Source organism: Echeneis naucrates, chromosome 6 (genome assembly GCF_900963305.1).
Source record: "Echeneis naucrates chromosome 6, fEcheNa1.1, whole genome shotgun sequence".
Lineage (NCBI taxonomy): Eukaryota > Metazoa > Chordata > Actinopteri > Carangiformes > Echeneidae > Echeneis > Echeneis naucrates.
In genome coordinates, this window is record NC_042516.1 from 20,352,671 (window position 1) to 20,369,497 (window position 16,827).

Here is a 16,827-nt window from a genome sequence, read left to right on the forward strand (position 1 = left end):
TTTTTATTCATGAGAATTGACTTTGTTCCCGATCATATAATCAAATAAAGCCTTTTAGAGATGCTGAAAGGTCATTGCTCAGAATGAACATATGTATATATATATATATATACAGGCTGTAAGACCCCCCGCAATCTGGAATCGATAAGCGTTAGAAGATGAATGATTGAATCAACACTAGCCAGCTTGATTTTAATTGCCTTGAATTGTTTTTCTGCATATCTTTCTTGTGATATCTGAATCACTTCCTGTCAATTTCCCTGATGCATGCTTGTTTTGCCATTGCCAGAAACCTGTCTTGAGACACCTGATACTCTCTAGTCCTGTAAACAGATGAACCAAGAGGGTGGGTTGACCGATTAGTTTTCTCCTCAGCTGTGCCTCGTTGCTTTGAGGCTGACAAACCTGTTGGACAGCGTGACTTTTCACCCCCTCAGGTTCAGTTGTCACAAATGAGAGGAGATATCACCTGCATCATACCAGTCTGCTCTTTGTTGTGGCAAGAACTTAATGTGTTGAAAGCAAATCATGAAATTTGAAACGCATTGCAGGGATGACAGCTGAGAATAAGTTCAGTTCAATCCTTCAACATATTTGACATGCCTTTGTGTTTTATCTGAGAAATCAGTGGCTGCCTTAAGAAGACGTAATATGAACTCCAGGACTCTCAGAGAAATATGGAAAAGTAAATGTCAGCTATTTCTTTTTCACTATTTCTATTTTATAATACTTGCATAAAATATATCTCATGCAAAACACACCAAGTGGATCGTACTAATACTAAAGTATGAAACTTTAAAGTCTTGGCAAAGATTAGAGATTAGAGCATTTTAATGTAGAAAACGTAAAACAGTGCAGTGGCTCCCAGCCTTTGAGTGTGAGTATTTTAGAAAGAAGAAATAACTAAATTATGTTGCACAATATTTGTTTTGTGATTTCACTTTTTGTGAAATAGTGAAGTTGTCAACACTATTTGGTTCCCTACAGTTTTTATCTGTGACCACAAGGGGAACTAACAAAACAGTACAATCCAAATTCAGTCCCAGTGAGACATTATTTTCTGCGTTGGTTGAAGTCATTGTTTGAAAAGGTTGCACACGTATCAGTAGATAAAGATTAAAACCTCCAGTTATGGAAATAGAAAAGGAACATGTACAGTTTATTTAAGCAAATGGATAGTCACACTGATCATCTTAAAACACCTCACCTATGCTACTGATTCAAGTATTCAGCTGTATAAAGTCATTAAAATGAACAGCTTCAGCATTAAAATGGTAAGTTGCCTTTATGCATCGTTAATAAAATAATAGCAGCATTCAGGAGCAGCAGGAGCCGGACTGTGACTCTGTGATGGAGCATTTAGGATTGTATTTTATTTTTTTAACTTCTGATTCATGTTTGGCTCATACTGTTTCTGCAGTGTGTTATTCTTTACAGGTTGCTAATGAGCATTGCCTTAAGGTCCACCCCCAATGAAGCCCCCCTCTGGAAAACCCAGACTGGAGCACCCCCCCCCCCTCAGATTTACTCCTTACGCAAATGCACATTTAAATGTTATGTGACAGCTTGGATAGAGACCAGAGTCCCCGATTTTAAAGGGCTCTGTTGTGGGCTTTTAGACCACCATGGCCTCCACTCCCTCCGCCTCCGCCTTGTCAGCCGTTCTCCGGTGTCGGGGGAATATTTGGAGCCGGAATCCGCCGACCAAGCGGCCTGTCACCTCGGCGTACAACCTCGGACTGACCGGCGGGGCGAAGCGGGACTTTCCGGCGGAGCGCGCCCGGTCAGAGGAGGCGTCAGCTTGGGACGAGTTCCTCCGAGGAGAGCACGCTGTGGTGGGAGGGAGGCTGGCTGTCGCCTACAAGACGTCCCAGTTGCACACAAAAAGGTCGAGAAAGGGTGATTTTAAGATTATTAATAAATTATTTAATCCGAAACCTTCGCATTCCCCAGAGGACACGCGCTCCGCTGCGCCTTGTGTCCAAAACGCGCCGCTGCGTCAGCTGGCGCACAAACTTTCACCTGGAAGATATATATGTGCTAAAATCATAGGGATGATTAAACACCAAGAGCACACCGCACACATCTGTAAAATAGAGTTCATTCGGGAATTCAGTGAATTCCCGGCTGGCGTTTTCAAAGTGTCCTTCAAGTCCCCACGTTTTATAGAAAGGGCAGGACAGGTACCGAGCTTCGTCCTAAAGGGCTGGTCAGCACTGAAGAGCACCTGTTTATCTCTGAGTGACCTGGTGTCAGAGCTGATGATGCTGAGGCTGGGGGGGGTGTGGAGGCGGAGCAGCAGCTCGGAGGATGCGCATCATCATCTGCAGTGCCAAGAGGACACGAGAGAGGTGGGAACAACAACTCCCTCCAGGTGAGTTCTGCAGCCAAGATCTGGCCTAGTTGGATTATTTAAAAACATAGAATACATAATGTTTGGTATAAGGTCATTTCCTCTTTCAGGGAACCGGACAGATCCAGCATCCCACCGCCCTCCATTCCTCCAAAGACAACTCCAGCTGTGGACAGACCTGACTGAGAGTCCAAAGTCTCAGCCCCAAACTGTGATCTGCAACATTTGTACTTCAACCTCATGCTGTTTTGAAGGCTGTTTACTTTCGGCCCTTACACAGTCAAAGTGTAACAATCCAGCTTTGTTGACCCCTGTGCCACATCTCATTTAAGCCTTCCTGTGAGGTGGTTCAAGTAATGGCCATACATTTTATTTTTGAACTTGAGAAAAGTAAATAATTTCTCAGAAATTGTAATATTCAAATACAAAAAAAAACTCAGTAAAAAAAAGGAAAAGAAAAAAAAAACACTTCCCATTTGTGTCTTGAAAGTGTTTTGTTTTTAGTTTTTTTTTTCACTGTCAGTTTATTGACCTAAAAAAATCTTCAGTGTCATTTGTATGAGACTACATGTTATTAAATTTGAAACTGGATCACTGGCAGTGGTTGCGACTGTAAAGTCACTCAATCATACTTCACTTCAGTATTCATACGTCATACTGCTTTATACGTCTGTTATTTCAGAAGGAAATGCTGTACTTTTCAAACAGCTGTGATGACTTTTCATTTTTGCAAACATATGACACAGTTCACCTGTTTATTGGAAGTCCCATTGACAAACAGCATGGCATTATTCTCAGGTATCTCTGAACCTTCCACTTAATTTACATATATATATATATATATATGTGCCCTTTTTTAACTTGATGAAAAAAATTGAATAGGTTTCCATTTAAAGCCAACACTGCTGTCTGTTATTTAGTATCAGGCTGTTATCAGATGAGGCCAATTTTTTATTTATTTTTTTTTTCCTGGGACAAATGCAAATGACAAACGTCCATTTCTCTGCAGCCAAGCCATACAAAAGGGAAAGATAGACTGACGGCAGGTCAACGTTATTATTATTATTTATTCTTTTTTTCCCCCCTCTTTATTCTCACGCGTTGCTTAAAAAATCAGATTTCACCATTTCCTGAAAGGCATCAGCCGCTCTGACGTCACCGCGTTGCGTCACACCTCGAGGTCTCCTTTAGGGCGGGACTTCCCGTCGGGCCGCCTCTAACCAGGAAGTCGTCGTGTTACTTTCCCTCCTCCTCCTCCTTGTCTGCCAGCCCTGCGAGAAACAACAAAAACTACCGACTTTCGGATAGTGAAAAACTGTCCCGACAGCACTTTGAGCCCGGCTCCACCCGACATGACCGGCTGCGTGGTTGAACTTTTGGCCGGCTGACATCGAAGAAAGTCGGGAAGTGGGCGAAGAAATGGAGACAGGAGGAAGAAGTGGACGCGCTGTCACGGTAAGGGGGCTAATTTTTGTTTTTTTTTTTATCTTTTATTTATTCATTCTTATTTATTTTATTTTTTTTTAACCACGCTCTTTACCTCCCCAGCCCATAATAAACGCAGTTACATCTGTAAAAGCTGCAGGAAGAGGTGGCTCTCATTGTGGTCTGGCTGATCTGCCGAACCAGCCACAGGTGATCAGACAGTGTTGGCTGATTCATCACTCCCGATCACATGAACTCCCCACAAAATGGAAAACAGCACACGCTCGCTTTTCCGGTTTTATGTCATGTCCAACTAACTACAGCGTTTGCTTTGCGTGTGTGTGGTTTTTGTTGTTGTTACTGCTGCTGTTGTTGTTGTTGATTTGTTTAACCACTTTGATCTGTGGTTTTTATTTATCATTAGCTTCTTCAGTACAGTGAATCTACTGGACGATATTCAAAGCAGCTTATTTGCTTTGAAGTCGGTACATTTTTTTTTCCCCCCAGACGAGATAGGACTGGAAAGGTTACACAAACACAGAACAGGTTCTGCCCCTTCAAATGCTCTTCTTCTTTTGTCATATGTTGTTGAAATCAAGTTTTTGGACTGCGCTTCAACCTAGATCTTAAACTTCTGAATTTCTTCTCAATTTTCTCCTTTCTACATTAACTGAGAAAATAGTGTGTTAGAATGATCAGGAATGAAACTGTATATAATGTAAAAAATTGTGGACATGGTGCAAAGATTACATACTTAGATAAGATTAACAACATTACAAAGAAACTACTGTCATGCTTTCTAAACTGAAGTCCTCTTTTCTATTCAGATTAATTTTCATCCATCGCCTATTCTATCCTCGTGCTATTCTTTTCTCAGAGTACAATGTGTTCTTTTTCTTTCAGATGGAAGATGATATTCTAATTTGAAAATCTGGCAGAATTACAACTTCCAAGATGAGTCCTTCTCATGTTTCAGCCACTCTCACGTACATAGACACTGTATTGTGTCCTTACACCTTTAGTAACTGCAGAAGGTGTGACTTCACCGTTTTGATCATGCACTTGTGATGATATACAGGCTGTACTTCCCATATTCCATTCCTATTGTTTGTAATAAGGACAAGCCTTCGTAATTCAGCCCCTGTCGTCCTGACCTCCCTCCCTTCGACTGATTTTCTGGGCCATGCTCCGCACAAGAGGCTCTGTCATTCTTTGTGGTACGTTCCTGTTCATCACCTGGAATGCCATACTGGTGCTTTTCCTGTGGGGAAGATCCCCAACAGGGCAGCTGGGTGATCCAGGCCAAGATAATAGTGACGGGATTGAAAATCCTTCCATCGATGTGGTCAAAGATTTGTTCCGAATGGCAGACATACTCGAAGCAGAACTGGAAAATCAGAAAAATATCCTGCGAGAGATTCAGAGTCAACAGTCAGTGTTGGAGTTATCAGACAGGAACAAAGCCAAGGTTCAAGTTGCTCCCGAGCCTGTCATTCCTATCCTGGTTATTGCCTGCAACAGGGTCACTGTGCGGCGCTGCTTGGACAAACTCCTGCTGCACCGTCCCTCAGCAGAGCTTTACCCAATTATTGTGAGTCAGGACTGTGGACATGCAGAGACTGCTGCGGTCATTCGTTCCTACGGAAATCAAGTTACTCACCTGAAGCAGCCAGACTTGTCAGACATAGCTGTGCGGCCGGAGCACAAGAAGTTTCAGGGTTACTACAAAATCTCCAGGCATTACCATTTTGCTCTCAACCAAGTGTTCAAGACCCTTTCTCACTCCTCTGTTGTGATTGTAGAGGATGACTTGGAGGTAATCACATTGACACTTTTTGTAATTAAATTGCCTCAGTTAATGCTTAGACATGACCTGCATACATTTAGACTGTTAATTCTTTTATAACTGAGTTGCTGAACATTGCATAGCTTCCATATTTTGCGGCTGATAAGTTGTCATATCCCTAAAACAATTGATTTAACTTGATGTCATATCACACCAATTGAATTATTTATCTGCTACTCCAGGTGGCGCCAGACTTCTTTGAGTACTTCCGAGCCTTGCTGCCACTCCTGAAATCCGACCCCAGTCTATGGTGTGTGTCTGCCTGGAATGACAATGGCAGGGATGGATTTGTGGATCCTGCCAAAGCTAACCTGCTCTACCGCACAGATTTCTTTCCTGGTCTGGGCTGGATGCTCCTCAGGGAATTGTGGGAGGAGCTGGAGCCGAAGTGGCCCGCTTCTTTCTGGGATGACTGGATGCGTCAGCCAGAGCAACGCCGCAACCGTGCCTGTATCCGACCAGAGATCTCGCGTACTCTAACATTTGGCCGGCAAGGCGTGAGCCTAGGTCAGTTTTATGACAAATACTTACGTTATATGAAACTGAATACCGAATTTGTGCCTTTTACCAAATTAGACCTGAGTTACTTGAAGGAGGAGACGTACAGAAACAATTTTGAGAAAGAAATTTACAGTGCTCCTGTGGTTACATATGAAGATGTTAAATTGGGGAAGTTAAATGGACCCGGGCCCTTTCGCCTTCAATACTCAAATAAAGACAGTTTCAAATTGATGGCCAAAAATCTGGGAATCATGGAAGACTTGAAGTCAGGTGTCCCGAGGACAGGATACAGAGGAATTGTCAGTTTTATCTCCAGAGGAAGGAGAATCTACTTATCCCCTCCTCCAGGATGGACCAAGTATGATCCGACATGGAGCTGATAATCAAGGAGAAAACCTATGTATGGTAGCCTTTTTGTAAACTCAAAACATAAACTGGAGAGATTCTAGACCAAAGAGAGATGTCCTGCAAGTTTTTTTTTGCTGTTGTTGTCAAATTAAGTGTACTATAGTTCATTGTCTATTCTCTTTGATAATGCAGAATGGATTGCCCTTCTTTCTGATGTAGGGATCATTGCCAATGCTACTCAGGTCTTTTTCATTAATTTCTTACAGTGTAGGATGCAGCCTAAACAGATTATTAGAAAAACTGCTGTAATTCACTCGAGATCTATTTTTATATTATGCTTATTGTGCACATGACATTCATTAATGCATTCAATGCAATTACCAAATTGCCACTTTTTTTAAATTATTTGCAATTTCTGAACCGCTATCAGAACTGTTTATGTTTGGTTATTAATATGAAATCATCTGTGGTATACTTGATTATGGTGTTGGCGACTGGTCACAACTACAGTATAATCCATTGCTTGATTCTTGTTTTTGTCTCTATGAAAGTAATTTTATTTCTGAAAATGTACCAATTTCAAATAATTTTCCTAAATGATTCATTGCTTCAATGTCCTGCTTGCAGCTTTGTTAACCTTGCTAACTGCAACATTTATGTGTTTGTATATTTTTGGAATAAAAACAATCAACAATTTTCATTTGGTATTGGTTACTTGTACACTATATTCTCAATTCTCACATGATCTAAAGGTGTATGGAGGACTTTTTTTTATGAATGCATCATGAGTGAGTGATAGTTATCAAAATAAAACAGGATCATCACTTTGAATATTCCACAGTGTAGATGGGAACAGACAGATACAGATTATATGGAAATGTTTTGGGTAATTACATAATTTACTGAAAATATTTGCATATATAAGGGCGCTCTTCCTTTGATTTTATGACCTCATAAAAAAGACAAAACACAATTAAAGTTAGATATCCAACAAAAAGGTGACAATCTATGGCATCTACTAAATAAACAACTTCACATCTTTAAGGATGCTATAAGGTTTTTGAACACATCTGATATTTTGTAATCCAACAACAGTGTCGGTGTCTACGGTGGCCGTCCTGGTCCAAAAAAGGCGCGGCGCGGCGCGTCCGCCTCAAGGACCGGTGCTCGTCTGTTTACCTCGTTAGTAACGATGATGTGAGAGCGAAACCACTAGCCAGCCACCCTGCCTGCCTCCCCAAAGCAAGGGAGAGTTTATAAGAGATGGGGAGACAAACGCACAGGATTGGGCCACACGGTTGTGGGCCTCGTTTTAGGTTTCACAAATGCGCCCCTCTGTTTGCTGAAAAGCAGCCGTTAGATCGTCGCTACGGTGCTAGCCTGTTAGCATGCTAGGCTAGCTCCCGTAGGGGCCGTGTTTCGGTGCGGCTGGATGTGGCAGATGGAGAAACTCCTCGACATTCGCTACCTCTGGGATTATTTTCATATTTACCCCTTCCTTAATAACACTCGAGCGCTGTGAGAAAGACAGGGCTTGTAGGTTCGCAAACTAGCAGTCACACCCGCCGCCGAAGCCTTAGCTGACGCTGCCGCCGCCGCCGCCGCTGCTAGCCGAGCTGTCCGGCCTGGAATGGAGCCAGGCGACTTGCGGGAGAGCCCCGCGGGCTCCGGGGAGTCGGACACCGGGGATTGGAGGGAGGTTATCCCCGGTGGGGATGGGGACGAGGATGTGAAAGCTGCAGAGACCAACGGAGCAACACTAGAAATTGGACACAGGGACACCAGCCGGGAAGGCCAGAGCGAAAAACAAAAAAGCCTGGGAGAGCAGCTGCACAGCCCCTATGAGGAGGAACTGGACCCCCGGATCCAGGTACAAGAGCCAGCAGCTGATGTTTGCTGTCTTTGTGGTCATTTTTCCTCCCATGAGGGGCCCATCAACCAACTGTTAGTGATGAAATAATGTTAATAACTTCACAAGTTATTCTTATTATCACTTGAATCACAAAAAAGCGCCCCGGTGTGCTTTACTAGAAATAAAGACTGAAAGATATTAAAGTCTTGAATTCCATAAAGAACTTGATTATATTTATTTCTTGTTTTAACATTAGTTATAACCACACCTACAGGACACAGTAAAGTCCTTACAGACTCACGCTGATTGGAGAATTACCGTGAAATATGCTTTATTGGTTACTTTTTGATGATAATTGTATTGTTGTGCTCAGACATGGATGTGTTACTCCTCAGTGAAAGACACTGTTTGCACTGTAAGGATTAAGAAAGAGGCCTTTTGTTGTCCTTTTTGTCTTTATTGTTTGTTTGCTCGTTTGGGGTATTTGAGCTTGTGTTTGTGTCATGTAAGGCTATTAAGTCATATTTTACGGTTCTCTGTTAACTTCACTCATCTTTGTGGTTATGTTAGTAAAATAACACACTTATTTCGTGCACGTATCATCGGCTATTTTCAGGTATTACAGTGCACCAGAGACCAACCTGGGTACCTCTCTGGGCATAATAAAACTGATTTAAGATCCAAACAAATGGGGATTTAGGAGCCAAAACTTTTTGGTGTATGGGGACCAACAATACAAAGAGCTTATGAGATAAAATCTCACATGTTTTAAGAATGGCCATATTTAATTTTTACTGAGAGAATTGGAATGAGGAAATGTGGTTGGGTGTACGTAAGTGTTACAACTTTTGACCAATGATGTGGCTGCTTGTTTCATGATTCTGTGATCCTTGACCACTTCTTGTATGGTTTATTTTAGTCCTAAAAATGTGTAAAAACAAAAACCAACCCAACAGCATTTGTATTCCCTTCCATCTTTAGAATACGTTTTGTAAGGCAGGTCTTCTCTGTAACACAGTAGGATCACATTTTACCTTTCATCAAAAATTCCACCTCCAGTGGTCTAGACATTGCACTTGGTCATGTAGCAATATTTATCCGGCCGTACTTCAAACCTTGTTTGCTTTGTGGGCTCCTTGTTGTGTGTTTTGTATCATGTATGCATGTGGATGCTTCAGGCATAGAAGCCACGTTTCATTTCCCCTTTTTCATTTTTGAAAATTTGGACAAGTATGTTATGTGTAGGCTGTCTTCAAAATGAAAGCATGGGTGGGTACAACTGGATTAATTTTAATTAATCCCAACAGACACTGTAGCTGTACGCCAGCTGTGTGAGATTAAAAGTGATTATCTTCATTATCACTTTCATGTCTATCTAGCAATATACATGTCAAAGCTGTTGCAGTCTAGTTTCAGTCAACCTCTAGAGGTTACATGATTATATTTAATTGCCAGCATCCACCTAAACGTCCCCGCATTTGGCATTTAGACGCACTATGGAAACATTCATGAATGACTTACTACCCAATATTATGTTATTGTATGCTGCTCTACTTATTTTATATAGTTACTGTATGCTGCTCTACTTATTTTATATAGTTATCAGTGGCTGCATTTCATTCTTTTTCTTTTTGCCACAGGAAGAGTTGGAGCACCTTAATGAAGCCAGTGTGGAAATCAACAGACTAGAATTGCAACTGGATGTAAGTAAAAATTGAATCAGCAATAATTTTGGCAGTCAGTTTTTTACTTATCCCAAGGAGATTGGTGAATACTTTACAGGTTTTAATACCTGGATTTTATGTGGACCAGTGCTCAGGCAAAGCAATCTGAAGATTGCACCTTGGGTGTTAAAAAAAAAAAAAATCTAATTTGGCCCTAATTCTGACATTTTAGCAAATATTTGGTTGCTTATTGAAGTCTACTCTTCTCACTCATGGGTGATAAATAGAACAGATTCGAAGAAAAGCGAAATTTATGGCTAAACAAATCTTGTGAATACTGTGAAAAATGTTTATTTAAAGCATTTATTTTATTACTATCCTGAGAATTTTTTTGTTTCTCTATTGCTAAATATTTGTTATCTCATGCAGAAGGTGCTAATAAATACGATAATTTTGTTTTCAAGGGGTGACATTTGGGAAAGAGAGAGCTCCAAAAACGGAAAAACAGAAAATGCATTTGTGCTGACGGCTTGACACACTGTGAATTGATTGCTCACATCCAGCTATTGTCCTGTGTAAAATTGAATCAGTCATTCCATTATAGGTAAATCTAATCTTGTCATTTTCATGCATTAACCCACCAGGATGCCAGATCAGGGTACCGGAAGATCTTAACAGAGTCTGCCAGGAAACTGAATGCTCAGAGCTCACAGCTTGGCAGCTGCATCGAGAAAGCAAGACCGTACTATGAAGCTCGCCGCCTTGCAAAAGAGGTATACACAAACAACATGTGTCGATACCCATTTGTTTAAATAGCCGTTTAAGGTATCTTTGTGTCAGAAATACAATTTACCATATTTAAGTTGATTTAAATTTATCCACTTCCCAGGAACAGGTTCATTTAAGCTCTATCCTCAATGTCAGCAAAGGTATCTGCAATGTCCTTAGATCATGCTTATTCCCGACAACATCCAGAGGTTCTGCTCAGATTCTGAGGAAACCATTTTTTATAATCTCACCTGTAGTTGTTCATTGTGAATTGACATGAACATGCAACAAAGTTCATTTTATTTCATTGCTTTCATTTGGAGCTGTAAGCAAGACCTCATCCTTTTGTCCTCTTCCTGTTTAGCACCAAAATGCATCTTGGGGGTGATATAATTGTAAGTAGAAAGCCCTCATAATAGGAGTAGCTCCCAAAATATACAGTAGAATCACTAGCATTCAATAGTACCAGCTGCATTTGGAAGTGTATTTGTCCATTTACATAGTGTAGTGTGACTGTAAATACTTCCCCTGCTGTGCTAAAGATTATTCAGAGTTGTTGAAGTGTGACTATAGCTTCATAAATTCCTTCAACACAGTAAGTGTTGTTTCCACTGTACGGTAAAAGTGGCGTGCTATCCTTATTAACTTGACTAATATTGATGACAACAGAGGGTCACCTCTATGACGAGCCGCTTTGTTTACAGAAGACAAAATGTTTTCAGCTCTGCGTCCTTCATCGGTATCTATCAGTAAACGTTGTGTCTCCTGAAAAGAAAGTGACCTTTTGTCCCTGAGTGCAACCCTCATCCATCATCACTGGTGACTGAAGTTTTTAGCATGTAAAGGTAATCCTGCGGCAGAAAGAGCAATATAATCACGTCTGGCGATTTAATGTGGTGTGAACTGCAGTCCATTTTAACTGGTTATAGGTCTACGCACTGGATATAAGACACTTGTTTTGTTTCTATAGCAGGCTCTGTGTGACATTTACCGCATGAAAACATACAACAACCCCAACAAAAGAATTTATTCCCTAATCTGTTCTTGGCCTGATTGATTTGCTCTCATCAAGCTTTGAATTGTCTAAATAAAAATAAAAAAACAACAACTTTGGATCTAGGAGAACTACGGGTCATGTCCTTGTCACATTTCACCCCTACAGAGCTTAAAAGGTTTGTCTGCTCTCCGTAGGCACAGCAGGAGACCCAGAAGGCAGCTTTGAGCTACGAGAGAGCTGTGTCCATGCACACAGCTGCCAGGGAGATGGTCTACGTGGCAGAGCAGGGCCTGATGGCCGATGGGAAGAACACCTTGGATCCCACGTGGCAGGAGATGCTCAACCATGCAACCTCTAAGGTAATAAAGTAGAGAATGGAGGCATGCTCTGCTGTGCTGTCGTGCATGTGTGTGTCAGAGAAATATTTGAATGTAGATTAGCGTTAGGGATGTGTAGTTACTATCTAACAGAGTTAGATAGTATAGATAATGAGGGAAATTTATTTCTATCTCACTGGCACAGGAAGTCCGACTGTGTGGTGCGCATGGCCTTTCTGTAGATAACTGCAATGTTACAGGCAGAGTCAAATTATGTATTTGAATGATGTAGTAGAGATGCTCAGCCCTGCTCACAGTCAGACAGCAACCGAGAGTGCAGAGGGGAGGAGGGGTTATTTTTAATTATTCATCCCCTTTAGTCATTACCAAGACAACAGTGACCGCTCTTCTAACAAACAAATTACACCAAACAATTTTCCACTCTGCTAATCACACACACTGGATTCATGAAGTACCTGTAAGAGACCTGGTGTTGAAAATACCCCAGGTTCTTTGTACAAACAGATTCCTGTTCAGCTCAGCCCCAGTTACAATGAGACCAGACCTGGGTTGGGAAGTGCAGTCGGTGCAGGAAGACTCTGGTGTCTCACATGGGACACTGCATGTCAGCAGTGACATTTAAAGGATAAGAAGTTTGTGTAACACTGATTGGAAAGTGACAAGACATAGGCGTAGTCCATAATCAGGTTTATTTTAGCATATTTACAAGAACTGGATGAATGAGCAACATTTTTGTCATCTTCTACATGTTGGAAATGATGTCAACACATCGATCTGACTAGTTTTTCTTTGTTTTGTTATTACCGATATGTTGGTGTTTGAATGAAGAAAAGGGTTGATGTCTTCTACTTCCCCTTAATAAAATGATCTAGGTTTTCTGTTCTTGTGTATTACCAACCTGCTCCTGCTTGTCTGTCGCAGGTGAACGAAGCAGAGGAGGAGCGACTCCGCAGTGAGAGGGAGCACATGCGCGTCACACATGCCTGTCAGGAAGCGGAGGCTCGGGTTCAGATGCTGCAAAAGTCGCTCAAAAGAGTCATCCTGAAGTCCAAGCCTTACTTTGAGCTCAAGGCCCAGTTCAACCACATACTGGAGGTAACGCTGACATTCAGAGCCGAGTGGTTTCTCTGTTGGTTGACGCTGACAGACGATTTGATGTGGTGTGCCCTTCACCTTATTTCCAATTTTCACAGTTAGGAATGGGACAATATGGAAGTTTTCACCAAATTAAATTCTATCCACAATATTATTGCAGTAATCATGAAATATGCCATAAACTTAAAATAGTTTTGAAACAAACAGAAATCGTTAAACATTATATTTTACTGAGTAACTTAGAAAGTTTATTACATCACAGAGAGGACACATCTTTTTTTAGTGCACATTCCTCTTAAATAAAAACCAAGCAAATAATCTTAAATAGGTTCATACTAAGTTGTAAGGTCCACTATACAGGAAAAAGCAACATTGTGTTCATCGTATTGAAATTATGTAAAATTCACATTATCAGCTAAACTGTAGAACATTTTGTGCCTACAAATATTAATTTTACTCTGCATAAAACAGTGATATAACCATGTGCACAGAAAACCTGTGCCACTTATAAACATGTCAATAGAATCCATATTTTAAAATTACATACTGCCCCATACAGCTACACAGCAAATGCATCTGCTAAATCCAGGACCCCAGTTTAATGATCATCAGAGCACAGACAGGCCAGGAACTGAAAGTCTGCTCTCTATTTCATCTGCACTGTTTGTGCTGAGCAGGCATCAGCCTGATGTCTTCAGACAACTGCTAGTTAGTATTAGTTACCCAGCAGGAACAGAATGATTAAAGTAGAAGCCACACTCTTTCACAGCCTCCATCTTGTTGCCGGAGATAATAAGTCTTCAACAAACACAAACAGCACGGATCAGTGTGAAGTCTTTGTTTTTCTGCCTATCTCTCTCGTAGATGGGAGCCAGCTAACCTTCGTGAGTCAGAACAGTCTCATAAACTATGGTGGGGCTGTAAAAGATAACAGAACTGTTGTTGTGACTCAGGGCGTCTCATGTAGCCAGCTATTTTCTTTGCTATTTTTCTTTTTTCTCCAAATTTTAATAACGTAGTTTCCTCAAAGACACATTTTACCCATCATGCAGCCCTAACTGAACATTAAGAGCAGGCATCTTTGTTAAATTAAAAAAAAAAAAAAAAGGTGCAAAGATCAAGATCTCTTAAGAACTTTCATGACTCATTTGAAAAACTCTTCGTCCGCTCATAGTTTGAGAAATGCAGTAACATATTGTTTTGACCTTGAGATTGGCTAGACGTACACAGTTTCTGTGTCCTGTGTGTGACTGCAGGAGCACAAGGCTAAAGTGCTGCAGCTTGAGCAACAGGTATCCAAAGTGAAGACCCGCTATTCCATTGCCCTGCGAAACTTGGAGCAAATCAGTGAGCAGATTCACGCTCAACGGGGGAGGGACCCGGCTGAAGGAGGCCGTCCCACTGGGTGCGCCAGGCGCAGCCCTCCGGTTGGAGCTGAATCCGATATCAAAGTTCAAGCAGAGGGTGGAGCCTGTGGCGGTGGTGCGACCGGGAAAGATCGAGTGGATGCAACCATTGACCTGGTGGAGAAATACAAGGAGAAGGAGAATGAAAAGGAGAGGGAACGAGCGGGGTCAGATTCCCTCTCTGTCTTCAGCCTGCAGACCATCGCTTCCGACCTGGAGAAATATGACTCCATCGAGCACCTCGGGGACCTCAGTGATGTAGGGAGTGTGACTGGCGATGAGGGGGAGAAAGAGAAGGGCGGAGTAATTGACAAAAGAGACAAGCTGGTGGAAACAACCGCCAAAGAGCGGCAGCAGCAGTTCTACAAGCAGCACCACCGAAGCTTCAGCTTGTGAGGCCGCTGCACAGATTACTGCTCTAAAAATCGCTGCGAAAGTCAAACGCGAGATATCAAAAAATACAAAGTAGGGTAAACATTCCTCAAGCATAGTTACCCACCAAAGTATAAGACATTGAATTAGCTGCAAATGTAAAACTGGATTGCTGCAGATGTAGGTGTATCATACTTGGTGTAAATAAGCACACTTATGCTGACTGACAACACATTATTGTAAAGCTGACACTGATCACAGGTAACATGCAGCCTAGTTAGAACACTACTGGACCCTTCAGAGCTTACACTCCTCCAGGATATGTATACTGTATATTCTCTCCCTCTGAGGGACTCTAGGTAGAATTTGTTCCTTGAGCATGAAGGATCGGTGAAGAATGATCAAAAGTCCTGTTTGAACAGCGAGGCTGGGAAAAAAAAAAACAACCCAACAACCCCAAAGCACTCTTTTGTTTCCCCTAAAGTCGTGTTCTTATCAGTGACTGCTTTAAGGTGGAGAGGCCAAATGGTCTCTGTACACGCTGACATCCCTACTCTATATCCACCATTGCCCAGTTAGTTTGCAGGGAAAAATGATAAAAACGATTCTGCCAGTGCAGAGTGAAAGCATGTGTGAATTCATGTCTCATGTATTCATTTCATGGAAGATGCTGTGAGTAGTGCTTTTCTTGTTTTCTTTGGCACGAGAGAATGCGTTTTTTGAATGTTCCTGATATGATGAACGGAGCTGATTCTGAAGCGATGGAGACTGATCAACTGTTTCCACTCTGACAGCATGCACTCTGAGTTAGCTATCTAAAAAGACATTTATGACATGTATTCAGGGGCTATATGCTGAAACTGACACAATTTGAGCTAAAATGATAAAGCTCAGCCATGTTCTTTTTTTTTAATTATTATTACATTGTGCTGCAAAAGCCTTTCTCCAAAATTTTATAATTTAATTTATTAGTGTTTACATTTGTATATGTAGTACTTACTTTGGGTGAAAAAATTTATTTCCTTATGTATTTGCCTTGTTTTTTTTTGTTTTTGTTTTTTTTATGTGCCCTTGTAATTTGAAGTGTGCCTTGCCACTGAACAATTATCCATTTTAGCATGAGTAGTACTTTGTTGTAAACTCGTCTGTAGTTCTGTTTCGAACAATTTAACAGTGACTGTGCCCAATAATCATTCAAAAAAATAATAATCTAACTTACACACCATTTTTGATGAAACTTGAAGAGCTATTAATATTTTTTGTTTTGATTTCCATTAGTTTTTTTTTTTCCTTTATGTTATTGTACTTTGATTGTCGAAGGGTGCAATGGTGAACAACAAAGTCAAGAAATGACTTGTAAATGTATGTAATTATTACAAAGCTGGAAGATATTGAGGAGTACAGCTACAATTGTGTAGCCCATTTGGAGAGTTCACTGTGTGTGTGTGTGTGTGTGTGTGTGTTATCTGAACCACCCTCACTTATGTCTTAACAAAGTGGTCTTCACCATTTTTATTGACATCTGTGAATTAATCAGAATGATCCCCACTGATCCCAGTTCATGCATAATCATACCTATAATCAATAAAGCAGATCATACTAACGGGGCTCCCGTGACTCCCACGTTTTTCTCGTCACATGTTTCGGATGTGCTGGAGATTTTCTGTGATGTTCTGACACAGGAAAATGGATGTGAGAGACGGGGAGGTTATGTCTTCCCCAGCCGTGCCTCAATTATTCAGCAGCTGTATAAATACGAAGCAGGTTGCTGATCTCAGAATAGATGTCAGAGGAGGAGCAGAGGCCAAATGGGGGGGGGGGGGGGGGGGGGGGGAGAAAGGTGAAATAACAGATGACCAGTG

The 16,827-nt window shown here is 41.4% G+C and overlaps 3 protein-coding genes across 4 annotated transcripts; all 3 read left to right on the forward strand.

Moving 5' to 3' along the window:
- The first annotated feature begins 62 nt into the window (after window positions 1-62).
- LOC115045601 (uncharacterized) lies at window positions 63-3,036 on the forward strand. The gene is made up of 2 exons (XM_029505367.1): window positions 63-2,374; window positions 2,464-3,036. Exons 1-2 carry the CDS (start codon window positions 1,626-1,628, stop codon window positions 2,537-2,539), a joined length of 825 nt encoding a protein of 274 aa, XP_029361227.1. The 5' UTR covers window positions 63-1,625; the 3' UTR covers window positions 2,540-3,036.
- A 556-nt stretch (window positions 3,037-3,592) lies between these two features.
- On the forward strand, window positions 3,593-7,173 carry mgat1a (alpha-1,3-mannosyl-glycoprotein 2-beta-N-acetylglucosaminyltransferase a). 2 transcript variants are annotated; one of them, XM_029504537.1, is made up of 4 exons: window positions 3,593-3,808; window positions 3,902-3,988; window positions 4,682-5,594; window positions 5,807-7,173. In XM_029504537.1, exons 3-4 carry the CDS (start codon window positions 4,962-4,964, stop codon window positions 6,503-6,505), a joined length of 1,332 nt encoding a protein of 443 aa, XP_029360397.1. In that variant the 5' UTR covers window positions 3,593-3,808; window positions 3,902-3,988; window positions 4,682-4,961; the 3' UTR covers window positions 6,506-7,173. The 2 variants fall into 2 exon arrangements, with proteins under 2 accessions (XP_029360397.1, XP_029360396.1); XM_029504536.1 differs by lacking the exon at window positions 3,902-3,988.
- Window positions 7,174-7,637: 464 nt separating this feature from the next.
- sh3bp5la (SH3-binding domain protein 5-like, a) lies at window positions 7,638-16,567 on the forward strand. Its single transcript, XM_029505313.1, has 6 exons — window positions 7,638-8,343; window positions 9,966-10,028; window positions 10,634-10,762; window positions 11,949-12,113; window positions 13,014-13,187; window positions 14,444-16,567. Exons 1-6 carry the CDS (start codon window positions 8,104-8,106, stop codon window positions 14,987-14,989), a joined length of 1,317 nt encoding a protein of 438 aa, XP_029361173.1. The 5' UTR covers window positions 7,638-8,103; the 3' UTR covers window positions 14,990-16,567.
- Window positions 16,568-16,827: the final 260 nt, after the last annotated feature.